At 43.0% G+C, this 27204-nt stretch overlaps 1 protein-coding gene across 2 annotated transcripts in view; it reads left to right on the forward strand.

Annotated features, from left to right (window-relative positions):
• Positions 1–27204, forward strand: part of SF3B1 (splicing factor 3b subunit 1) — a 339385-nt gene that overhangs the window by 56789 nt on the left and 255392 nt on the right. The window contains exons 2-6 of one of the 2 annotated variants that reach the window (XM_085648748.1): positions 1113–1285; positions 3606–3707; positions 4588–4702; positions 6300–6379; positions 23086–23268. In XM_085648748.1, coding sequence (XP_085504874.1) covers positions 1113–1285; positions 3606–3707; positions 4588–4702; positions 6300–6379; positions 23086–23268 — 653 coding nt within the window. Of the gene's footprint in view, positions 1–1112; positions 1286–3605; positions 3708–4587; positions 4703–4917; positions 5999–6299; positions 6380–23085; positions 23269–27204 lie in introns of those variants that run through there. The other variant, XM_085648749.1, reaches the window with a different exon arrangement.

Consider the following 27204-nt stretch of genomic DNA (forward strand, 5'->3'; position numbering starts at 1 on the left):
GCACTTGCATCACAACTGAGGAGAGATTGAAAAGCCCCTGTGTAGAAATCTCTTCATGTTTACCCATGACTGGATTAGTGATGACAGCTCAAAAAAACAGGGGCCAAACTGATGTCAGGGCGGTTTCCTGTAAATAATTCCTCCTATACCTGAAGTCAAAATCATGAGGGGGACAAGCCCGTATTTTCTTTCTGGAACAAAAACCGGCAAGTTGGTTTCAGAAAATAGTGCATGATGGTAGCAGACAGGTTTCCTGTTCAAACGGGTCATGGACATCAGCAAAGACTCTGGTGCATGGTGGGGTTGCATAGCTACTGTTCTTGGTGAATGTCAAATGTTTTAGGTTTTGTATCTCCAATGCTATTGTCTTTTGGGTTATGTTTTCAGATTGCTCAGATTCCTCTGCCACTCTCGTTCTTTTTCTAACCTCTGTGCACCCTGTCGAATATTCAGCAGCTGCGTTTCCATGCCTATATAGTGCATGCCATACTTTCTATTTGAATCGTTTAATCGTGAACGAACACTTTCACACATTTGACATCATTGTAAGTTCCTATCTGATTGAAGCACACCTTGCTACATTTTGCAATCCTGGCTGCTCTAGAAATACCCCAGTATTCGGGTGGTTGTTGAAGTTTACCTAGGGTACATGAAAAGCTTGACACTACAGAGGAGCACAGTGGTTGTATTTGATGTGTAGCAGTCCCTATCTACTGCTTTCTCAGTGTATGTGTTGATTTTCTTTAGCTTCCGTTCTGATCTTGAGATACCCTTGTTTGTCCAGTTCCACTCTCCTAAGCTCCTCTCGATAAAGAACAAACCCATTACAGGAGTGAATGGCATGCTCTTCTTATTGCAATGGCACTCTAAAAGTGAACCTTTGAGAGTGCATTAACCTTGTCCACCTAATCGCACAGCTGTGTTTTGTGTATGTTGTGCTAGTGACTCTGGTTTTATTTTTACTCCTATTTGCCTTCATTGAGCACGTCTTTGGAGCTGCATCCTTTTAATGCACTTAGAAAAGGGGGTGCATTTTGCATTGTCTCTGCTTTATGTAATGCTGAATAATTGCCTTAACAGTTATTCACAGTTAATTGTGTTTTCTTTACTAGACATTGAAGCACAGATACGAGAAATTCAAAGCAAAAAAGTTGCTCTTACTACAGAAGAAGACCAAGGAGTGGGCCTTGATTCAACTGGATACTTTGACCAAGAGATCTATGGTGGGAGTGACAATAGGTTTGTTGGATATCTGACATCCATCGCTGCAAATGAACAGGAAGATGTAAGTATTGAGAAAATGTTCCTCTATGATGAACTATACTAATGTATATGTACATAGTTGTTTAGTTGTTTAATGTGTTTTGCCCCCCCCCTTAGAATTGCTGCTTCCTCTTTTTGATTTCCCCCCTCTTCTAGTTTAAAGTGTGGATTAGTGCATGAAAATCTTGCAATTCTGAAAACAGTGAACCTTATTTAAAGCTTATTCAGAAGCATCTGGAATATCCAATACACATGTTGCCAATGTAGCTGTTCATTGTGCCTTTGCCAATTCTTTAACCATCAGGGGAGAGGATGAAACCTAACGGGTAGAGCGGTTGACCTCGAACCTAGGGAACCCGGTTCCAAGCTCGTCCGGGACGCGCAACATCCTGTGATTCTGGGCAAATCGCGTAATCTCCCCGTGCTGAACAAAAACGAACGTGTCCATCTGCAATAAAACTGGTGCTCATGTAAATTGCTCTGATACCTGATATGTTCGGGTCGAGATCACGCTATATAAAACTATAAAAATAAAAAAAAAATCAGTGATTGTTCCTCACAGCTCGCATGGATTTCATCTTTATACTTATCAGGATAATCTGTTTCTTGAGCTGATGGGGCTCAGCAGCCAAGCTGAGGACCTGTAGTTATTGAGACCACTTATTCATGGTCACTGAGATCAGACCTTTCAAGGCCGCCTTATTCTCTTCTAGCACTCAAAATAGTATGTTTAATTTGCCAAATGACTACAGATTAGGGTTAGGACAAATGGATTTTTGCTCCCTGATATCACTCCACTATTTGTCTCATCACAGTGGTCCCAAATAATAGACTACTATTGCCAATGGTTTATAGCGACCCACCTCACGCTCATCCAGTACTTTGACTGTTGGATGATATATTCAGTGTACTTCACATTGATATGACTCCATTTTCCATTGGCCATACGATTACGTTTGGCTCAGTCCTTGCAGAAGAATTGAGAAAAACATTGTCCTCCTTCCAACAAAGAAATTATGCGCTCCTTGCCCTGCCAAAGAAATTGTAGGGTGAAATCGTTCATCTGTTAGCAGAGGCTTTTCGGTTACTTAGCAAAGCGCTCATCTGCTTTGCCTCGTCATAGTTGACCGGTCCTACAACAAGGAAACTTGGTTCTCGCATTATATGAAAAGACATGGCTACGTGGCGTCTTGAAATATTCTTTCTGTAAAACTGTGGTTGCAATTGGGCTTTTCCAGGCTGCGTGCTCACTGTAAGCTCTGATAATGTTTAAGTAGAATTCTGGCCTTTCAGTATGCCTGTAATATGTAGATGTCATCCCCTTCGGTTTCTGGTTCTCACACGTATGGAGGAGCATTCTTGCCTAATATTCCAGGAGCTCAACTGCCATGTAGAAATCGGTGTGTTGAGGCAGATCTGCTGAGCTGTTCCTTAGTGGCTTCCAGACATTGTTTGACTGATTGCAGGCAAGTTTTTAGGTTGTAAATATTTTTAAGCAGCTCTTTGTGCGCTCATATTGAGTTTCTTTAAATTGTGCTTCAGCTTTGCGCTGTATGTTTTTAGATCTTCCTTCGTTAGTGCTTGTTGGTTGTCAGCAGTCCCCTTACCCACCAGTTCCTCATGGACCTTAAGGTGATGGAATCTATTGATTTTACCCTATTTCGGTTTCTTTGATGGCTATGGCATTCATGGGACTTACTGGGAACTTCTAAGATGGACTCTTTGTCACAGGCCAGATTCCGGTTTTCAGTCCTATAACTTTAGGGATAGGCCTTAAGGTGCTTAGTAAATGTTACCTTGATTGGTGTATTTGGGCCTACAGCACTACATTAAGTTTCCACTTTGCGCTTTTTGCTGCCCTCGCTCACTTAATGATGGGGTTAGACTCCACTTTTAATTTGTCTGTGTGGCTCATCTGAATACGCTCCCTTTGTGGTGCTCACTCTGGTCTGTGGGAGGCCACTGCCTGAATATGGGTTTTGCAGTGGGCTATCTTGTATTTCTGGTCCTCTTCGCTTATTTGACTGGTGTAGAATTTCTCAACAGTGATGCAGTTGAAGTCCCTAGCACAGGTACAGTTATTCAGCCTAGCAGATCTTACCAAGAGAATCAAGTTGCTAAAGGGGGGTGCTTAAATACGTGCTTAACAAAGAAACCTGCTTGGAACGTGATCTAATTAAAATAGTATCAAAAAGAGCCCATCTGAACCGCCAGCACTTGAATCTGTTTTTCTTTTGAAATCACAAACTTGAGTGACAGCACGTTCCTAATCAGAACAAAAGCAAATTGTTACTGTCCTGTTTCTGTTTGCAATCTAATTTAGTTTTGTTTTGTTTAAACAGGATGATGATGACTACTCCTCTACTAATTTACTTGAACAAAAGAAGCCTGGATACCATGCTCCTGTTGCTTTACTTAATGATATTCCACAATCAACAGAACAGGTGAATCTCCAATCTTCGGAGTGCTTGCTAAAGCGTTATTAATAGAAAGTATGCGCTTGACTGCTCAGGTTGTTGTAAATGTTTTTTTTCTACTTGGGCCATACATTTATTGCATTAGTCCTATGTGTCAAAATATAGAAGTATGCATGGTGAATGGAATATGCAGCAAGATTTTTCCTTGGAGTTGATGGCAAACCTAAAATGTTAAGGTTACGAAGAAAAGCTATTGATTGTTTTATTTAGTGCATGTTTTTAGGAAGTGTGCAAGTGATACTTGTTATTACTGTGACACGTTTGTTACATTCTTGCATCTGTACTTGTCCAAGAGAATGTGCATGTATATAAATATTTTCATAATGGTGTTTGGGAAAACCTTAAAGCTTGTTATGATCAAAACTGAATACTTGAGGCCTAGTGCAGCAGTAGGACGCTGAATTTTAGAGTAACCAAGTATATTAAAAAGTGATGGGATGCTTGAAATAAGTTAAACCACTGGAAATTACTCTGGGCTGAATCCCAGTCCATTATTTTTGTACACCATGCCGCGTTTGTTTGGACCCAGCTGTTGGCAAATTCATCTTGACTCCCCTCCAATAGGAACTGTCCAAACCGAACTGCCAGGCTGGGTCTTTTCTGAAGTGAGGCTCAAGCTACCCAAGATCCATTGTGCCCTGATTGGAATAGGATCAAGACTGGTTTGTTTATGGCTGGGTGCAAACTGAGGTGGCATATTGACCCATAGAACAATGCGTTGGGACACCACCCCATGTGATTGCCATCATTCCTCCCAGCACCTCAGTATGTTTGAATTTTAAAGTAAGTCTTAACATTTTGCAGGTAATACACTGGTCAACCAATAAGTTATGTATTTTTTTTCCAGTATGATCCCTTTGTTGAGCACCGTCCACCGAAGATTGCAGATCGGGAAGATGAATACAAAAAACAACGGCGGATGATGATCATTTCGCCTGAGCGCCATGATCCATTTGCACTTGGTAATTTATGTTGAAGTCTGTATTTCTATAGATAAACATGTAAGAAGTGTAATATAATTCAAACTTAGTTATTCATAAATTTTGTATTTTTTTCCATTACTGACTAGACCGGGCCACACTGTCGAAGTGCTTTACACTCAAACATTTTGAAGAAGGTTCCTTTTTCGTTGAAAAAGGGAATAAGAGCCCATTCCAAAGAAACTCCGAGTTAACGTGTTATCGGTCCATGCAATCTTGGATCATAAGTGCCTATTCTACTGTTCCTAATATTTGTTAGTATTATACTTTTTAAAATACAGTGCCTCAAAGGAGAACACCTAATTATTGACTTTGTAAGCTTATGTTGGAAGTACATTCATGCAAAAACGAGTCTGAGACCAGTACTTGTGAGTTTGTTTTACCAATATTAGTATGCAAGTGAACGCTTGGGGTACGTTTGAAGCTTTCATCTGGTGTGAGTTTGACTTGCAGCTAGGGTGTCTGTTTTTCGTATGTTATTTCCAAAACTAGAAATTTCAGCCAACATGAATTAGTAGGGGTATTTCATTTTACTTGCTTAATTGTAATTGATATGAAGATGTTTGTCAGAATTCACAGGCCCATACTAACTGTCCTTAATTTCTTTCCCACAGCAGTACTGCTATATGCCAGTCCTGTCTGCATTCTTAAGGGTGCAGTGCAACACCATCCTGTGTAGATTATGGTGACAAAGTAATCTAAAGGAAGTCCTATCAAAGCTGGTGTCAGTATGACACTGGAAATTGGGCATGGTCATCGACATGTTTCAAAATCAGGTGCTATGCTAATTGTATAGCGACCTGTTTATTTTCTGTAGCTTAATGCTCTACCATAATATTTTCCTTTTGGTTATGGCTTCCATATAGTAAAAAGCAAATGCATACTTTAGGCAACCCTCATTTAAGGCACCCTTTTAAGGCTTACATGTATGGGTGATAAATTGTGGCCTGCTTAAAAAGTCAGAAAACCTTTAAAAATAGAGGTGAGGATAATTGTAACCTCTAATTTAATATATTTGAGTTCAAATTTAAGCCATAACATACCTAGAGCTACAAAAAGAAGACCTTTTGGACCAGATGTGTCGGAAACAGTTTCTCCACTTTTTGAAGCCATATTTAGGCTGAAATTAGTAATGTCTGGGAATGTTTCCACTTATGTGAGGCATTGTTTGAGTGTGCATATCTATCCAAAGTGTTACTAATGGTAAAGAGATAATTTTCTAGGCTTCTATTCTGCTGCTTGAAGTCGAACTGCTGATGGAGACAGAGGCACCCAAGTGTACGTATTCCGGAGTAGCAACCCAGGAACCCATCACCTCTCAAGACTACTGTTTTGTGCTATTTTATTGTTTCTATCTGCAATAAATCTTTGCTTTAAAGTGTAGTTATGTTTGTATTCTAACAGGTAACATTGATCGGCAAACTGATGTCTAGTAAGATACTTAAATTATTTTAAGAGATTGAAAAGCCTAGCTAAAATTTAAGTGATTATGGCTAAGAAAAAATAGAATAGGGTGTGTTTTATTTTTAAACATACTGTGTGCTCATTGGTTTGTTATTGTTGCTGTTCTTTTCTGCAGGAGGCAAGACTCCAGATCCTACAATGAATGTTAGAACGTTCAAAGATGTGATGTACGAACAACACTTATCAAAAGAAGAGGTGTGTTGAATTGAAAATTGATCCAAACATGAAAATGTGGCAATGTATATAATTTTTCATGCCTGCATTATTTGCATCTTAGCCAAACTGATAATCTGAACTATGGTTGTAGCCTTGGTATTGCTCTGTGGTTACTGACTTGCACATGTATTGCGAATGTACTGCAAGTGGGTAAATCAAATCAATGAAAGGGTAAATGATTCGCAGGTTTTGGTCCTCAAGTAAAAATGGGGAGTGTGCTGTAAAATGTTTCTAAATATTGTCTCTTTCTGAGTTGCTTTTTGTGTTTTAACTGGTAAAGCGCGTTTACCCTGTTTTTTTCTTCTTACTTGTTTCTGCCCGGTAACTACTGCTTTTGCCCATTGGTGTCAACGGCTTCTGTGTCTTGTCCAGTTGACGGAGAACAGTCATTTCGAAAGTTCCTTGTAACTTGTTCATTTATCTGTTTTTGTGTGTGTGTGTGTGTGTGTGTGTGTGTCTGTCTGGCAATGAGGATGATTCTGGCTCGGATGATGAAACACATTCCGGGTTGCTCGCAGTCCATCGGAACTTTTCATAAAGTGTCAAGATTACGACGATGAGGACCAGGAGGACCTTTATTAACAGGAGGAAGAGGAGGAACCTCCTGTGCAGATTCCGATGGCACAGTTGCCATTATCCCTCATCTCTAATCTCCAATTTATGCTGGAGGATTACAACCACCGTTTTCCACCTTCTTCCCACGGCTCTCCACGAGAAGCGCCTCCGAACATTCCAGCTCCTCCTCTGCCGGCGGCGGAACCAACTCCATCCGTCCCTTTACTAGTACCTCCTAAAGAGGGTGACGCTGACGTCCTTCCGGTTAGAGAAGACTAACTCCTGGGTGATGATGATACTATGGCTGATTGGGACAATTACCAGATAAATTCGCTGTCTCCGGGGTCCCCAGTGAATTCTCCTCCTGTTGATATCCCAGGTTTCCATCAATTGATGGAAAGGGCGGCACAGCGTTTTCATCTCCCAATGGTAGTGAGAGAGGAGGATTGCTTTTTATATGATTTTAAAACGCCGCCGCAGAAGCAAGTTCGGGCTGTGCCCATAGTTTATTTAATCTGGAACGAGGGTATGAAATTGACGAAAACACCAAATTCAATTCCCGCAGTTCTCCCGCGGTTGGAGAAGAAATATAAGGCTCCAGCCTCTTCTCCTGCTTGCCTGGTATCCCAGCCAAAGGCGGATTCTGTGATAACCCAGGCGGCACAACGTCGCTTAAGGAATCTGTCTTCTCCGCTCACCTCTCCACCTGACCGTGATGGGCGTCGCTTGGACGCCATTGGAAAAAAAACTTGAACCATGGCCTCTACAACTGTTAGAGCAGTGAATTCCCTAGCCATCTTGGGTCGCTACGACCGCCAAATGTAGTCCGACATGGCTGCTTTCATAAACCTCATCCCAGAGCCCTCTAGAGCGGACGCTCTAAAGATTCTTCAGGAAGGAGAAAGAGCATCTTCGGAGATCATAGATTGCTCTGTAGATATTGCCTCAACTGGTTTTCGCCAGCTAGCTGGGGCAGCAGTTCTAAGGAGGCAGGGTTGGCTTCACTCTACTTCTTTTCGCCAGGAATTCCAGGCGAAATTCTTGACCCGTCCTTTGATGGGGAGTCGCTGTTTGGCCAGCACGTGGATGAGGCACTCCAAACAATAAAAAAGGACACTGAAACCGCTGGTTCCCTTGGCACGCTGCAGTTTAAAAGACAGCCTTTTCGGGGTGCTCGCGGACGCAGCACCAACTCCTCCTTTCGTGGCAGATCAACACAATACCGCCCATACAATCAAGGAAATCAGCGTTTTTCCTCCCAGATTCCACAGTCTTATCGACAACAGACTAACAAGTCCTACAGGGGAAAGTCTAACTATCGGGGAACCTCTTCCAAGAAACAATGACTTTCTTTGCTTACACCCCCCTCTCAAGGCCCCCCCCTTATCAGAGTTGGAGGACGAATCTTGAAATTCTTTTTAAATTGGTCGCTAATAACTTCAGACCGTTGGGTATTGGACATTGTTTCAAAACGCTATGCTCTGGAATTCGTCAAATTCCCTCTGAACTCCTCCCCACCCCCCCTTCCCACCGGTCCTCCTCCCGCTCATCTCAAGGAGCTTTTCCAACAAATCAAATTAATGCTCAAAAAAGGGGCCATCGAAGTGGTTCCAAAGACTCAGAGGGGGCTGGGTTTCTATTCCCGTTTTTTCCTCGTGCTAAAGAAGTCTGGAGAGTGGCGCCCTATCCGCGACCTGAGGGCTCTGAACAAGTTTCTAAAGAATCAGACTTTCCGCATGCTTACACTGAGGGAAGTTCTTCGGTTCAAGACGACTTCATGTCGACAATCGATCTTCAGGATGCCTATTTCCATGTGCCGATTCTACCACGCCACCGAAAATACCTGCGCTTCTGTGTAGGCCAGAGACTTTCAATTCGAAGTCCTGCCCTTTGGGCTCTGCTCCGTCCCCCGGGTCTTTACGAAGGTCCTCGTCGGTGGCCTAGCTACGATTGCGAGGCATTCAAATCTTACCATATTTGGACGATTGTCTAATCAAGTCTCAGTCTTACCATCAGGCATCCTTAGACACTCAGTTTTGTCAGACTCTGTTCCAATCTCGGGGACTGTCAATCAACACACAAAAATCTCAGTTCACGCCAGCTCTTCGCAGAACTTTCCTAGACGCTACTCTCAATACCTCCATGGCCATGGCTTTTGTTTCCGACGACCGGCAGAAGCGGATCCTGCAGCTCGCAGCTCACATCAGATCAAAACGGTCCGTTTCAGTCCACATCTTTAAGTCCTTTCTGGGGATGGCGTCCTCCTGCATTTCTTTGATCCCACATTGCAGACTGAAGGGTCGTCCAATTCAGGAAGATCTGGACAAGCAATGGTGTCCGGTTCATTCAGCGACCGGTTCTTCGTCACCGATTGCATGGAACAAGCTCTGTGCTGGTGGACGCAACCACGCAACATCGCAGCCGGCACTTCCTTCTTGGCAAGGGCTCCAGAGCTCGTCCTTACCACAGATGCCTCCCTGGAAGGGTGGGGTGGTCACCTTCAAGGATTGTCCATCAAAGGCAAGTGGAATTTGTCCCAACGTTCTTGGCACATCAACAGGCTAGAACTGATGGCAATCTTCCTTGCACTCAAATCGTTCCGATTTCTGCTTCAAGGGGAATCAGTGCTCATTCAAACGGACAACACCACGAGCATGCACTATCTAAACAAGCAGGGCGGTACCAAATCTCCGCTACTTTCCCAGCTAGCTCAGATGATCTGGGTTGGGCCATAGTCCATCAGATCACGCTAACAGCAGTCCACCTACCAGGCATTTCCAACATTCTGGCGGATTCTCTCAGCAGGTCCGCGTCATCGACCCACGAGTGGGAGTTGCATCAGCCGACTCTGGACTTCGTCTTCTGCCTCTGTGGTCACCCGGGCTTGAATCTCTTTGCAACTCCACAGAACAGCAAATGCCAGTCTTACGCAAGTTGGCTTCCCCACAGCGGGTCGTGTGGGAATGCCTTTTCGATGGACTGGTGCAAAATATTTGCCTATGCTTTTCCGCCAATCCCGCTGGTACCTCGAGTGTTGTGGAAAATGCGGAGACAACCATGCCACATTCTCCTGATTGCTCCCCAGTGGCCTCGGCAGGCATGGTTTTCGGAGTTACTGCTCCTCTCGCAATGCGAGCCCATCCTTCTTCGCCCCGGACCGGACCTTCTCACGATGAACAACGGTCGGATCTGCCATCCGAACCCCAGTTCGCTCAAATTGTCGGCCTGGAACCTGAGGACCTTGAATTTGCTCACTTAAATATTTCGCCTGCCTGCAGAGAGGTTCTTGCCAGGGCGCGGTCGCCTTCCACGGTGAAGACCTACAAACTAAAGTGGAAACGCTAATGCCATTGGTGTTCGTCTGCTAACATCCACCCAGTGCACGCCTCTCCGGCACAACTTCTGCCTTTCTTTTGCAGTTGGCACAGTCAGGACTTTCTCTTTCCACTCAGTCTTTTGAGCAGCAATTTCTCGTTTTCGCTAGGACGGCTCTTCCTCTCTCTCTCTATTCGTCTAGAGTGATTCAACAGTTCTTTCAGGGATTGTTCCGGATGTTTCCACCCATTCGGCGTCCCCCGCCCACATGGCGTCTTAACATCGTATTGGCGCAACTTATGAAGGCGCCCTTTGAGCCAATCCACTCAGCAGATTTTAAATTCTTGACCTGGAAGGTTGCCCTCCTGCTTGCTCTGACTTCCTCACGTCGAGTGAGTGACATTCACGCCTTCACAATCCAGCCTCCTTTCCTCCAATTTAAATCGGACTGTTCTCCTTCGAACTAACCCAGCAGTCATGCCGAAGGTGCCGTCCGACTTTCATCTTAATGAGCCTGTGATTTTAAACTTTTTTTCCTCATCCGCAATCTCCAGCGGAACAGTCTGCATTCTTTGGAGTTGGAGATTCCTCAAATTTTATATTAGCAGAACGGCACCTGTTCGCCAATCTGACCAACTGTTCGTTGCCTATGGACGAACCTGTAAGGGACATTCTGTTACCAAGCCAACAAATGCACGTTGGATTTCTTTAGCGATATCATTCTGCCATCAGAAGACTGGCAGGCCTCTTCCTTCCGGAGTGAGGGCGCATTCTACAAGGGCGATGTCCTCCTCTACTGCCCTATTCGCTGGTGTGCCGATTCATCAAATCTGCCAGGCAGCTACGTGGTCCAGTAGGCACACTTTCACGAGGCACTACTGCCTGGAGGCGATCAACGAAGCAGATACAGCAGTGGGCCAAGCAGTTCTTCTGAATCTTTAAAAATAAGGTGAGCCTGTTACTTCCCTCCTCCTTGGGTTGTTATCAGTTTTGTGATTCTGTGATGCTATGTCATTGTACTTCATGCAACTTTGATACTACCTCTTCAGGCTGCAGAGTACTGCTCACTATTCTATTCATTCATTCAAGAATCTTTATTTCAGCAAAATTACAGCCATAAAAGAGCACATAAAATAGTATATACAATATAAAATACAGTAATAAAACAGTAACTACAATTTCATGATCAAGTGTACACCAGAGCTACTAGCCACTATTTGCAATTATAAAACTCATTTTGATCCAAGTAGCATACAAATAATTCGAAAGTGCAAACACAATATGACCTGCAGTATCAGATTTAAAAATCCTTAGTGCATCTGAACATTTCCTGAATCCTAAATTTCTGCAGATAGGTACAATCCACTTCTTCCTTATTCTACTATAAAGAGGACAGAAAAATAAAATATGCCATTCATCCTCATTGTTCGTACCGCAGCCTGGACAATGGGAGTCCCTGGAGAGGGACCATTTACTGGTAAGGCACGCTATAGGAAGTGAGCCAAACCTCCATTGTATGTAAAGCTTCCTGGCCATGACAGGGAAAATTACATCCAGATAATCTTCGAATAAGTATACAGATTTGATCTCTAAGAACGATTTTACCATGGTACCATTCTGTGAATCATGCAGTCAGACATTAGAGCATCGAGATCTATAGTGCTCAGTAAATCGGTTCCCTGAGATCTCGCTGCAGGCTGTTACTGGATTAAGCCACATGTCAATAAGGCCCATTTTCAAGCGTTCATCTTTAATGTACGAGAGCCAAGGAATATGCACTGCCTTGCCTATACTCAGAATTTCTTGTAATTCGATTCTGTACTGCAGGAGCTCGGGGGTCAGCCAAATCCTCCTCCAAAACCTAAGGGGTTTGATGGCTAGTTCTTCCTGGATAGGGAATATGCCCAGATCGAGTCTCAGCGGTAAAAGAGGTGTACTTTGGGGGAGCGAGAGCAACTGCCTCAGAAAATTATTCTCTGCTTTGGTCAATCCAGGTCTGACGGCATGCCCCCAAAGTTCCCCACCGTACAGTGCTGCCGCTCTAGCCCTCGTTTTATAACTTTCAAGGCCAGGGCTAATGGGTTTATAAGTGGAGGCATTTGACATTTTTAATATTCCCCCCGCTATTTGGGTCAATTTAAATTGTGATTTGGCAAGATGGGGGGCCCAGGAGAGATTTTCACTTAGTGTAACACCTAAGTATTGAAATGTATGAACTCTCTCTAGTGCAACCGAGTCTAAGGTGGGGGGTGGTCTAGTGTGTGAAGAAGGGTTAAAAATCATGTATTTAGTCTTGTCTACATTTATCTGTAGACCATGTTCACAGCAGAAGTTGTTAAAACCTTCCAATATGCGTTGGATCCCCATGGGTGACTTAGATAAAAGCAAGGTGTCGTCAGCAAACATTATGCCTGCCAACCTGGGTGCATCATTATTAGGCACTGCGTCTAGGTAGGATATCAACCCATTTACATATAAGCAGAACAAGGTAGGGGCCAGGACACACCCTTGCCTGACTCCCTTGCTCACCGTGAACCTAGCAGACAAAACTCCTCCTCTTGCACACCTGACCTGTGCAAAGTTCTGGGTGTGTAACCTCACCAATATCCCCAATAGGGAATTGGGAACTCCCAGATCTCGTAGGACAGCCCAAAGTTTACCCCTGGGGACAGTGTCAAACGCAGAACGTAAATCAACAAACGCCATATAGAGGCTGCCACCCTCTATTACCACAGTCTTCCAGTACAGCGTAATTAAACGGAAAATCTGATCCATGGTGGATGTTTTACTTCTAAAGCCGGCCTGATATGGCGAAAGGATTTCATTCTCATCGGTCCACTCCTGCAAACGATAAGTCGTGCAAATATTTTTGGGGGGACATCAATGAGGCTGATGGGCCTGTAGTTAACGGGGAGCAGGGGCGAACCCTTTTTATATATTGGTATAATTTCCGCTCCCAGCCACGAGCCCGGAACCTCTGCACCATACAAAATGGAGTTGTAAAGTGCGCATAAATACGGCGCCCATATCTTTGGCTGTTCTTTGAACATATCCCCAGGTAGCTTGTCGATACCTGGTGCTTTGCCCATTGCTAGTTTCCCAAGGGCAATGGAAACATCCTCTACGGAAAATTCCAGAGCCTCGGCGTCCCCAAGAGGAGGTGCATGAAAAGGCAGGAGATCTAGATCGGAAGTTGCTGCATATAGAGATTTAAAGTGGATTCCCACACCCCCGCATCTAAATTAACTTCAATTGCGTTACAGGGTTCCGCACACCCTGAGTTCACGATAGCCCAGAATCTTTTCGGTTCCTTATTGGCAAGTGCAGAGGCTAAGTTCTCCCATCTCTCCCAGTCCCAGTCTATTTTTGCCTGCTTTAGTGCTTCTTTATAGGCAAGCCTAAGGGCACGGATCGTTAGCCTATCACTGCCAATTTTAATGGCGTTAATCAAATCAGATTTGGATCTCCTACATGTGGCATTGTACCAAGACGAGGAGGTAGTCCTGGGCTTCCTGTTAGAAATGATAGGATTAAGAATACCTGCAAGAGAGTCAACCAGATCCTGATGGACAATAAGCAGGTTCGCCGAAGTGTCCAGGGACAACCCTTGGGCCCAGATATCACTTGACATTTTGAGCAAGGGAAGGATGGATGTGTATAAACTAGAAAGTGCATCCCTCCTCTCACGCAGAATCGCCCACTTTACCATCCTCCTGTTAGAAATAACCAGGCCTGGGTCAGCGGTCGGTTCCATGTGGGCTTTCGCAAGTTTGGGCAGTTCCATTTTCAACAGTGCGTTGTGATCGCTGTCCGTTCTATTCAATACCTCCAGATCCACAATCCTTGACCACATCCTGGTCTGAACCATGACGTAGTCTAGATGGGATTCCTGATCTTTTTTATTGTAGGTATACTTGGAGGGAATATCTGAGGGCATCCGACCATTAACCGCCCTGACTGAATTATGGAGGGTTAGGGTCATGATCTGCATGGCCAATGGGGTCCAAGCCTTTGCATAAGTGGACCTAAATTGAGGGATTCCCCAAAACTCGTCTTCATCCAATAATGACCCCTCATTCAGCCCTTGCAGAGGCTCGTAATGGCAGTTAAAGTCTCCTGCAATCACATAGTGAATGTCTCGATTTAGAGATTCAAGAAAAGCTGATAATTCCCCAATGGTGTTAGATTCCTTTGCCAAGGCAGTAGGTCGGGAATACACATTCACTAGAGCCAGTTTATATAAATTGGGCCATATCATAAGGACGCATAGAATGTCATCAGAGTTTGTCTGAATCAATTCCACCCTACAGCCCAGATGTACACCGACCCACGTTGTCAAACCACCAGAAGGGCGTCCCTTGCATCCCCATCGGGCTAAGATATTATAGGCCGCAAACCCCACTCTATGAGCCTCCTCCCTGGCCCAGGTCTCCTGGAGTAGGATCACATGAGCGGTGTCAACAAAAGTACCCCATGCTGGACAGGCTAGCTTATTTTTCAGACCCGCCACATTCCATGATATTAGATTCATGCGCTGTGGGTAGCACGGGGGATATGGTGAGGGATCCAATTGGCGGAGAGAGCCACACTGCTGGTATGTTTCAATTGGCCGAAAAAGAGCAGTACTAGCACTTTCTGGAATGACTGGTAGTTGCTGGGGAACAGAGGTCAATGTAGAATTCTCTAGGGGGACACTACTAATAATCCCTACGGAGGTAGAGGGGCTCCCCTGGTTGCAGGGTGGCAAGATCCTTTCCCTTGTTAACTCAATAGGCTCTGGGCCTATAATACTACCACCCAATGAACCCAGTGCTACATGATTATACCTAGCCAGTAAGTCAACCTGATCTAGGCAACTGAACCTATTTGAGCATACGGGATAGGACCATTTTAAGTCGTAGGGGGCTTGCCTTGGTTTCCCACCACCTCCCCTATGCAAGTGCGGGATATAGGTCCAGCCAGTTTCTTCTGTCCTCAGTTGTTCATTGGGATAGAAGTAGGAGAGAGGGCGCACCCCAATTTTTGTATCTGGGCGAGAAGTATCCCAATTACAGATATAATCTGCTATCCTAGCGTCCCGAAAATTAACTATGATGCAATCGCCAGGTATGTTTTTAGGGGTGCACCCCACCCAACTCACCCTTCTGACCATAATGATCTCGCAACTAGCATACGGAGGCAAAGGCCTATGAGTGCTAAGCCAGTGTATTACCTTATTTTTCAGGTTGGGATAATCTTCAGTGCTGGGGTCATTAATTTCAGGAACCCCTGTAAGAACAACCAGGTAAGGGCTTGCTTCCGGGGGCAGATCTAGTCTCAGGGGAAGCCTAGAAGCATCTCCCTGAATTTGCTTCCGCTCCAACCTCCCATTTACACTGTCTTTGACCGGGGGGACCGTTCCTGTAGTAATACAATCAGTGTGATGGTCGTTGGGGGGGCCTATCTTCATGTTGTACTTGTGGGAGAATATGTGTAGTAACTGTGGCCAGCTGAACTATGACAGGTGGAATAATGGAAGACCGAGTGTCTGGACAAACGACAGAAGGATCAAGCACTACCGCCCCCATCCCTAGCAGTGCAACCACATTTACAGGAACATGGGGGGAGTGGTTTATTATTAGCACCATCTACTAAACCCCTTATTTGATGTTCAAGCTGAGAAGAGTCACCATGCCATCCAACCTTGATTCTAAAGGTCCCAAGAGGGTACGCAGCAGTAAGTCTAATTGTTGCGATGGTATTGCATCCCCAGCTGTCTGTGGCAAAAGGGTAGAAGAAGCATGTGCCTGTACAGGGGGATCCCCAAGGGACTTGAAAGGGATAAGGACTGGGGGTGGAGAACGGCTTCCCTGGGTTTCTATAGCCACTGTATCTGCCTCTGGGACTACGATGGTACGTTGTTTTGCTGGTTTAGCTCCCCCTAACTTGGTACTGGTTTCCCTAGAGGATTTGGGCTTGGTCTTCGAAATCAGCCCTTCATGAATGACCCTTTTTTTTACGCAGGATCGGTCCTTGTCTGGTCACTGGGGGGGGATAAAATTCTCGAGTTTGTCGTGAGATCGTTACCACTCGAGGAATCACTGTCGGAGGTATCATCCACAAATTGGGTGAGAGGTAGAATGGTATTGCTAGCACCAATGCCATTAGGGGTACGCGCAGTTGCAAGAAGGCCCAGAGAAGATCTCCTAGCTAGGGCAAGGTCCTGCGAAACTCTGCGCTCCATGAGTACAAAACCCTGGTCAATCACCGAGTTAGCTCTTACTATAAAATGATCTAGAGTGCCTGTGAGATTACCTTTGGACACATGGTTCCTGCCCTCTTTGGATGCCATTTCTCAGGTGATGTAAAACACAGTGAATCAATCGTGGTAGTTATGCGTCACTATATCCTGAAATAGACCAGTGAATGAATAGTAACCACGGTCGATAGTCCATGCAATATAATAACGTAAAATGTACACATACGGCTTAGTCCGCAGATGAAAAAGGAGTGGCCCGTTCCGGTCTCTCTCGGTCTCAAACGGGCTACAACGGGCCCGCCCTTGGCCTGGGCTTTGCCCCGGGCCATGTCCCGCGCGCGTCCCGCTTGCGCGCGGATACAGGGCTGTGCTATGTAGTCAGCTGGGAAGGAAGGGAGGGGCCAGGAAGAGGAGATAGCTGCGAACACCGCCAAGCAGCCTGGTCCTCGCAGTCCCGGATTAATATGCTCAAAGTTAAAACACCCTTCAGTCAGCAGAGCGTCCTCGGAAAGGTCCTTGATGAGCCGCGGAATCCAGCAACAAAGCCCAGGTGAGATGTGAGCAGTGACAGCCTACGAGCGGCACCCCTTTTCTAATCAAGCATGTGAATCTATGAAAGACACCCCAATACTGGAGAAGAACAAATGTTACTTACCTGTAAACTGTGGTTCTCCAGTATTGGTGTCTTTCATAGATTCACATGCGACCCACCCTTCCTCCCCTCAGAGGCTCTCTTCTCATCATAGACTCTTTTGTCACTCTTGTGCTACGAAAATCTGAGGGCCTGAGCTTCTGAGAAGGTTCTAGAGGGTGTTTGCACCTGATTGGCTGGAGTTTGGACTATAAAAACGACATGGATATGTCAGTAAAGTGATTTCTTCTTCAATGCATTCCTGTGTCAATGTTATCCTATGGTACTTTTGACTTTGTATGTTATTTTAATATATATATCTATAAATATCTTATTGCTTTTTTTATGTACCGTGGGACTCCCACTTCGGGGAATATTCAAGCATGTGAATCTATGATAGACACCAATACTGGAGAACCACAGTTTACAGGTAAGTAACATTTGTTCATATCCACTAGACCATTCTGATATCAATCTTTATCCATCTAAACCCTGTCCACCAGATGATACCTTTACATATCATGACCTAAGTAGGGCAGCTATTTTCAATACAGTAATACTTCATACTGAAGATTAAGAGGATGATTTTTTGTTTGAGACTTATCTACACTATCTCCCTGTGTTGAGGAATGCTCAAGCATCCTGCACATCTATTCAATATCCTGGTCACATCTAGAATTATCACTGCTAGAGTTGATACAAAATCTAACCCTTCTCCAGCAGCAGACAGTATTTACATTCAGTTAACTCACACCAGACTTTAGTTGTTGCTACTGCTTGTAAAAGAGTGAACTCTCAGGCAACTGGTGACGCTCCACAACCAGACTGAGTGCAAACGTATAGATGCGGCAGTTAAGAGTGGCAGCTGAATCATCTAATTTTTGGAGCATTGCTAATTCAATAGGCCTATTATCAAGATATGATAGGGCACACTAGGACGAAATGGAGGAACTTTTACAACATCACCCAGAAGAACATACAAAAAGGGCATACCAAACTGCATCAAAGGGTAATCTTCTTTCTAATACAAATAGAAGATGTGTCCTTGGTGCTGCTGATACAGCAGCTAGAGGAGTAAACACTAGTCTTATGAAGACATGCACGGTTAAGAGTATCTGGTTTTAAACCAGAGATGCAACAAAATGTACTAGGCCTTGGAGAGCATCTTTTTGGACCGCAGTTAGATACATTCCTAGAAAAGATTAAAAAAAAGACAATGAGACAGCTAAGTCAATGGGAGCCCTACAAACACAGTCTCAAAGGGGCACTTTTTGTCGCTCGTCGTATCGCGTAGGATCAGAAACAACCTCCACTGACACATCCATCTTCTATAATAAAGCACAAATTAAAACAACCGCTAGTAGATGATCTTATAGGGGGTCCTATAGAGGACACAATAGAGACGAAGGAGACTTTAACAAAACCAACACCAAAGCTTGACTCACCTATCATCCTACCCCCATCCTCCAACACCTATCGGGGGAAGATGACCATACTTCCTTCCCGCATGGATAAATATTGCATCCGATCAATGGGTATTTGATATTATCCAACATGGGTATTGTCTAGAGCTCACTTCAACACTACCAAACATTCCACCTCGCATTCACAGATTATCAACAGACCGTCAAAAGCTACTCCAAGAAGAAATTCAAGCTTTATTAAGCAAAGGAGCAATAAAATAGTGCCATTACAACAACAAGGCACAGGAGTCTATTCCCTTTACTTTCTAATACCCAAAAACGACGGAGCTCTAAGACCCATAATAGATCTCAGACCTCTAACAAATACATCCTTTCAGAACATATTCATAAGGCCACTCTTCAAGACGTCATACCACTTCTCCAACAGGTAGACTTTATGACTGCGTTAGTTTTGAAGAAAGTTTGGGCTCGCCACAGTACGCAGGGTGTTTACCAAATGTCTAACAGTAGTAGCAGCAGCCCACTTACGTTTTTCCATATCTAGATGACTGGCTCATCAAAAGCAACATATGTCACAAATGTTTTCAGCACACACAAACAACAATAAACTTACTACATCACCTTGGTTTTCTAATACATACAGTAAAATCCCACCTGTATCCTCTTAAAACACAGCCTTACTTGGGGAGCTATACTAAATTGTCAAACAGGAGTAGCATACCCAAATGCTGCCAGGGTGCAGACCTTCAGTGAGAACAGATATGCGCCTCCTAGGAACAATGGCATCATGTATAGCCATTGTACCTCATGCCAGACTCAATATGCGCCGTCTACAACCATGCTTAATGCAACCATGGTCTCAAGCTTATGGTCAATCTGACGATCTAGTGTTGATCGACAGTCCAGTTTGCCAATCTCTGCAATGGTGGAACACCAAAAATCTATTACAGGGGCGGCAGTTTATAGACCCGATTCCGTAAATAACTAGGACAAAGGACGTATCTATGAATGGATGGGGAGAGCACTTACAAAAAATGACTGTACTTGGGCATTGGACACCCAGCCAATCCCTCCTATATATCAATCACCTAGCCCTGATAGCTGTTCATCTATCGATGAAGGCATTCCTTCTTCACCTAATACATAAAGTAGTCTTAATCAAAACAGTCAACAGGACTATAATGTCTTATTTGCAAAAAATAGAGGGGGGGGGGGGGGGGGAAATCTCTACAGTTGTCTCCTAGCACAAAAATCTCAAACACAACGTTCAGTTGTGTGCACAATACATTCCAGGAGTAGATCACGATTTGGCAGATCTTCTCAGTAGGACACGCCAGCAAGTATGTGAATGGGAACTCAACATACAGGTCCTACACCCATTCTTCCAACAATGGGGACAACTAGACAGACCTATTTGCAACAAGCTAATGTTGGTCAAGTAGTACTACGTATATTATTTCAAACAAATGCACCTTGTAAAAGTAAATCGCCACTTACTAGAGAAACTGCTTTGTAGTCTGTTAAGCATGTATAACTACAGCCACACATGCCACTAAACAGAGAATCTTACTCACTCTGTAAGAATCTGTTGGTGGCATGTAGTGCTGTAGATTCACATGCACCCACCCTCCTCCGGACTTGTCTATTGCCTTTGTATACATTATTACATGTTCATCTTCATATAATACACTATCCTTCCACTCCATCCTCACCTGTTAAACGGAAAACAATCTAACACTGTAGTCTATGACCATGCGCTCTGCAAGCTAGAGGAGGGGGTCACTATAACTCGTGACTCGAAACACTTCTTCGATAAACAACTTGCACATCTGAGCCCAACATTAGATGGCAGACTTATGCTTAGTATGTGAATCTACAGCGCTACATACCACTCACTAATAGATGCCTACAGGGTAACTAGCATTCTGTGTGTGTGTGTGTGTGTGTGTGTAAGTAAATGTTATGCAACAAATTTAAGTGGGTATTTAAGAGATAGAATTAGTAACAAGTAATTAAAGTGGTGCTAATTGGTATTAGACACCCTACTTACTAATGGTGTCAAAGGGCGATGGATCAAAGAGGCCACCACATGAATACAAAGGATATCACAGCACTCATGAATGTGATCTATTATTTAAGCTTTAGTCCAATAAGTCAGGATCAAAATGTTCGTTACAGGTTCTGTTTGCTAGAGATCTTCATGTGACGTGTTCATGTGACTATATAACATAAGAGGGTACAGCCTACACGTGTTATCACTAGCGTGACTTCTTCAAGGCTGCAAAAAGTCCTATAATGCAATGACAGGTAATCGGAAGTTGTCTAGATATTCAAAATCCTATTTCAAGAGGCAGGAACAAACATTAGTTGAGCATAAAGAGTTAAAGCCAACCAGGGAAGAGGAAGTCCCAAAATCCCTACATTCTGGCTTTGGGGTAGCACAGGGACTCTTGTATGCCTCATCGATTTTTGAAATAATGAAGGCTGATATAACAGTTCTGTAGATTCCGCAAGATAAAGGGTAACATCTTTTTAAGAAGGTTCAAGGTATAAAAGGAAGCTGGTGCGGTGGAGTTGGCATGGCCTTAAAAAGACAGTTTGTTGAACACAACACCAAGGTTCTTAACCTTTTTAACTGGTATTTAGAGAGTGCCAAGTTCCTAGCACCACCACGATTGAGACTACAGGGAAGTAATCCTTCCAAAAAGCAGAACCTCAGTTTTTCTTCAAACAATTATGGGCTATCCATTTTCCAACCTGGAGCATACAGTTGTGGAAACGCGTAGCTGTCTGCTGGGTCACTGGTGACTGGTAGCAAAGTTTGGATGTCATCTGAGTAGGATCCCACAAGAACCCGAACAACTTGATCAATTTGACTAGTTGAGTTACATAGATATTAAAAGGGTAGTGCTTAAAGAGGAACCCTGGGGGACTTTGCAGGGTAGGGTGAAAGAGGATGAATTGAATTCTTCAAGAGCACCAAATTGTTCACTATTGGTGATTATAGATTTAAGAAGGGTAAGTGCTCGTCCTCTAATGCCAGTGGAGAAAAGTCAGTCAATGAGAATATCCTGATTAACTCTATCGAATGCTGCTGAAAAATCCTAACAATCAGGGCAGCATTGCCTCTTGCGTCAATAGTTTGTCGGATTTGCTCTGTCACCATTCAGTAATGCAAAGCCATTCTTATTAGGGTTAAGGAAATGTAAGCTCAGACTGCACTACTGACGGTGGTTCCCGAGTGAAAATGTACATATTTGCAAAGTCTAACAGTGTGAGACTACATATAATGCTGACAGAATGCTCTGACATGCAAATCTCTACGGAAGCTTGACGGCAAGATTAATTATCTGTTGCTTTCAAAATAAAATGTTTTGCTAAACTTCTCTGAATTTTAGGTACCATTTTTTTGATGCATCATTTTGTAAAATATGTAGATGCATGCTAGAATTTCCCAGAAAAAAACTCAAAATGGAAAATCAGTGCAACCAGTTCCAACAAGGTTATGGGAAACTGGAAAATAAACAAGCATTGGCAAAGCAGACAGGTCTGAAATTTATGGGCAGCCTTTTGGTTTTGTCAATGCTGGTCTTGATTGACATGGTTTTTGTAAAATGTTGTTGTAGACGCTGCTGGGCCCTCAACATTATAGCAAACATTGGCAAATAGCAATAATATATTTTGGTCTCTCAAAGCTCACTTTGGCACAGTAGTCCCTAGCTCTGAACAAAACGTTGTGTGCCAGTATGCTCCTTGTGAAAATAGCAGAAGCTGATCGATTGAAGAGAAAATGAATTTTAATAAAAAGAAAGTGTCTTGGTTAACTCCAGACCTTTTTGGGGGCAGAATTTGTAAAGAAAGTCACAAAAGTGCACCCATGGTATAGGTCTTTGCATTAGTGCAGATTTCCGTCTTTCATGAATTCACAAGAATTTAGTCGTAGGCCAGGAAAGCGTACTCCTAGAAAATATTTGTGAACTGCATTTTAGCGTGAGCAAGTATGCACCTGTAGATTTGCTCATGCAAAAATCTGAGCGTTTACAAGTTCATTTTCCCTCCCAACCACTTTATTTCCCAACCCTGGGGATGTTTTACTACTGCCCTTGTCAGGAAAGTTTTAAATTTTTCTTAGTATGGGAAAAGATTAGAGAAGAGCTGGTAAAAGCCCCTTAAACATGCACAGACTGAAAAGGGCATTTCAACCTAGGAACTATTGCTTTACGCTACCTCTAGCACAAGTATGTAAATCTGCATACTATAGTAGGGGTCCTGGCATAATCGGATAAGCTAAAGATTATGTATTATGAGATTGCTGCCATAATTTGTCGCTTTACTACTTGCCACCAAAGGGACAAGTGTGTTTTTTACAGGTCTAGTAGATTTATGAAGCAACACGTCTCCTAGAGAAATAGATATTTTATTAAATTTGACACGCCTGGAACTGAACTTTAACCTTCTTTTACATCTGTTACCTGTTATAACCTGTATTGAAGGTTGAAAAAAACCTGTATTTATTTTTCAGAGAGAAATTAAACAACAATTGGCAGAAAAAGTCAAGGCTGGGGATCTGAAGGTTGTTAATGGTACGGCAGCATCCCAACCTCCTTCAAAACGTAAACGACGTTGGGATCAAACAGCTGATCAAACTCCTGGGACGCCAGGCTCCACCCCAAAGAAAATGTCCAGCTGGGATCAAGCTGAGGTCGTTGTATTTAAACCTTTGTATACTTTAGTGCTGTAGAATTGTACTGTTAAACACAATTTGTACTACTTCCAACTCACTGAATCTAGCTTCTACTGTTAATTACAAGTGGTTATTTTGCCTTGCATATCCGTTAATATATTACTAATTTTGTTTATTTAAAATGTGCTTCATTATCATAACCAACCCATTTAGCACAACTGTTAAACAGAAATATTAACACAAGAAAATCGTAAAGCCTAGATTTGTCTTACTTTGATAGCTAATCGGGGATTCTTCCCCCAGATTCTTAAATGCTTTTTGATAACTAAGTGTCATTTGAGACCAAACTCGAAAATGTTACGTTTAAATGTTTTCCAAACACGTTATGACATAAATTGGTCAGGCTATTAATGTATTACCTTATTTTCTTTAATGTGAAAGAATAATTTGTGTTTTCATTGTTAAGTAATACTACCTGCATCCCACTCCTCTAGAGTATTGTAGATAAAGAATTAAAGAACTGACCCGGCACAGCATATGTTAAAATTCAGGTCACTTGCACGCTTCAATTCAAATCATAACCATATTTTGATGGAAAATAAATTGTCCTTGTAGTACTTTAAAACCCAGTCCTTTGTGATGAAATTATAAGTGCTGCTTCTTGCATGTTGCTAGTCTTTTTTGACAGTCAGAATACTTGTTGACTACTCTTTCTGCATCCACCACAAACCTAACCATGCCTCCGTCACTGGTGCCGCCACAACCACCTCGTGTATCCTCATTTGAATATCTTCATGTGGGTTGCTGACCTTGGCCACTCTTCACCCTTAGTTAAACCTCCTTCAGAGTCCTATTGTTGGCTTTGTTTCATCTAAGCTACTCTCAGGCCTTCTGAAGATGTACCAGATTATCCACATGAATAGCAATTGCATACGCTTTTTCTGTGTAATTTATATCCAGTCTGTCTAGAGTATGGGAATATTTATCCCTAGACACTTTGATATTCTCTTATCCATTGCCACTACCATTCAAACACCACCCTTCACCTCCCATTACAGGAGCTATTAGATTATTTGACAATATTTACATAATCCTGGACTTGCTGTCTGACCCTTGCTGCCTGTTCTCATCCTTCACTATCTAACATGACCTTCAGTTACATCCAATTCAGCAATAAAAAAAACCTGTTTTACTTGTTTAATTAGTTTGGGACTTTGTCTCATGGAACAAGGGTGTTTTGATCTCTGCTCTAGAGAGTGGGATGAAAGTAAACTTAAGTGTATTGTGGCTTGTATTTCAGGTAATCTTGGTCAAGACTGTGAACACACTAACTGTCGTCGTAAAGAACGGTTAAAGAACAGTTAATGGCAACCTATTTAACATTGAACTGTGTTCAGTACACAGTATTTCATGATTTGTGGTCATCACTCCCTGTTTTTAGTTGGAGTACTGGATGATATTGTAGTGGATGCTCACCTATGCTGATTAGGAGTTTGCTTGTAGTCTTAAATTTGGGTTCTGTTCTTGGTAAAATAGCGAATGTACCTTGTGGATATTGTGTTTTACCAGTGTCTAAAGAGTCACCAGTTAAATAACCAATCTACTGTCCTTGTTTATATAAACAGTGGTTCACAGGGAAACAAATCTCTTTAGTAGCTTCACTGGCCGGGAAACATGAGTTGCATACGCAAAATATTTTACAGGCACTTAATGCACACAGGGACAAGGACACACATTTCCATAGGAAACACAATATTTTATTGCTTAAAATATCCTTAATCATATACTGTAATCAACAAGAATAGTACTCTTGCTCAGTCCTGATGACGTCTGAATAGCAAAGGTTAAAACGTCGTAGACTACCACGCGTAAATAGACTCCTTTTATATTAAAATTAATCAGGATAGGAGTTATATTTTAAATAATAAAATGCATTGTTTGCAGTGGAAATGTGTCCATGACCCTGTGTGCATTAAGTGCCTGTACAAATTTGTGTATGCAACTCGTGTTTCCTGGCTGGTGAAACTACTAAAGATATTTATTTCCCTGTGAATCGCTATTTATATAAACCTATCACATTACCCAGGTTCTCTAAATTTAAGTGTTACCCTTGTTCTCCTATACAAGCTACTGTCCTTGGTCACTTGACTTGCGGTGGAAGAAATCTATTTAGAGTAGGACAGTAAGCCGTACATTAACTTAAATACTGAATGTTAATTAAATCGAATTACTCCTATGGAAAATAGAGCCGCTCAAAAATTAAGGAGGTGCTTGTATCTTATTTGTGCCTCAATCTAAATCTAGTAATACAATTCAAGTGCTATATATGTGTTGTATTGAGCCATATGGCCAATGTTATCCTGCAGGACAGTATCCTGGTGTTCCCAGAGAACCTTAAAAGCATATAGGGTCTTATTATAGCTTTTATTTTTTTACTACAAGTGAAAGACAAAGGTGCCAGGCTGCCAAAACCCCAGAGTAATTTTGGACATATACATTGTGGATATGTTGCCTTCTAGTGTTTGAATGGGGCAGGATTGGGCAAATTTGTGTTTTAGAGACCTTTTAGCTGAGTTTACAGCAAAACTGGCCCAATAAAGTCCAAACATGCACTACCCAACCTTGAGCAATGGTACTATACAGTTTCTTGTTTAGAAATTGATTAGGCAGTGGATACAGTGGCCACTCCCAATGGTGTTCCCTATTGGGTAGCTAACTTGAGTACCATGTGAACTGTAACCAGCCATCTGTCAACCATTTCAGGTTTCTGGGCACCAAGTGCCCCGCTGCTTCAACTTGAAGTAACTGTAAACTAGGATAAACACCCATCCCCTAAATATGGCTCGTCTTCAAAACTTAGGGCATTAGTGTTCAAATAGGTCTAGAATCAAGGTCAGTCGTCACAGCCAGTGTGCCCCAACCCCAATAATTTGGGTGGAGAGGAAAATGTGTCCCCATCTAAATCTGGTGATGGACCTATAAGGGTTCCGTGGACTGCCATGTCATTCTGGTGATTGTGACCTGGAAAGTGTTTAAGCAGCTCCTCAATCTCTAGCGATTCTTGGTGTTTATGATGAGCTGGTCTGTAAGGGTTTTGTGGCTAGTGGTTAAATCCATGCAGTCATCCTCCTGGCAAAGCTCTGGATGTGATGGTCGTCATCTCAGTCAGGGCCTGCTTGCCTCCTTACTGCAGTCTGAGGCTGGGACTATGCTCTTGGCCTCCTGCATGGTACTTTCTCTAGAGATAAAATTAAAAAAAAATACACCCTCTATTCTAGCTCAGTCTTCTTTAAGTACAGCTGATTTACAAATCCTTGCACTGAAGGGCCACTAACTGCTTATCTAAAACGTTAAATCTTCCTCCAGAGTTATGGTGTTGCATATTTAGTTTGTCTTCTGTCCTTACAGAGCCTTTACAATATAAAGTAGAGGTCTGGCTGATCAGAATCAGCAAAGGTAGTCTAACTATAGGAACCACGTTTTTCTCAGTTGAACGGCGAATTGTGGCACATAGAGGCTGAACTGTACTGGAGTAGAAAGTGTTTTTTGTTTTTTTGTAAGTCAGCAATGATCATACACAAGTACAGATTACCATATGTCTCTGGAACATCAGTACCAGTGGACACCTGTTGGGCACTTGACTTTCTAGGCACTCAAGGAAGTTGAAGTGAGGGGTCTATAAAGGCAGTTGCAGCTGCACACATTACAGGAGTACATTAAACACAGTGAACTCAACAGGTAAAAGATAAGTTAGAAGTGGAATGTAAATTATATGCAGTGGCAATCTGAAGATGGGAATGGGCGCAAACATTTTGTTTATATGCCACCTTTTTTAAATAACTTCCTTCTGGGCAGTTTTGGTGATTTGTCTGCTTTTTTCGTGTCTGTTTTAAAGCAAACTGCAAAACCCATTGGATGCTGCATGTTATTAGGAAGGAGTATTGTCCTTGGTGATTT

This window comes from Triturus cristatus, chromosome 3_2, assembly GCF_964204655.1.
Source record: "Triturus cristatus chromosome 3_2, aTriCri1.1, whole genome shotgun sequence".
Lineage (NCBI taxonomy): Eukaryota > Metazoa > Chordata > Amphibia > Caudata > Salamandridae > Triturus > Triturus cristatus.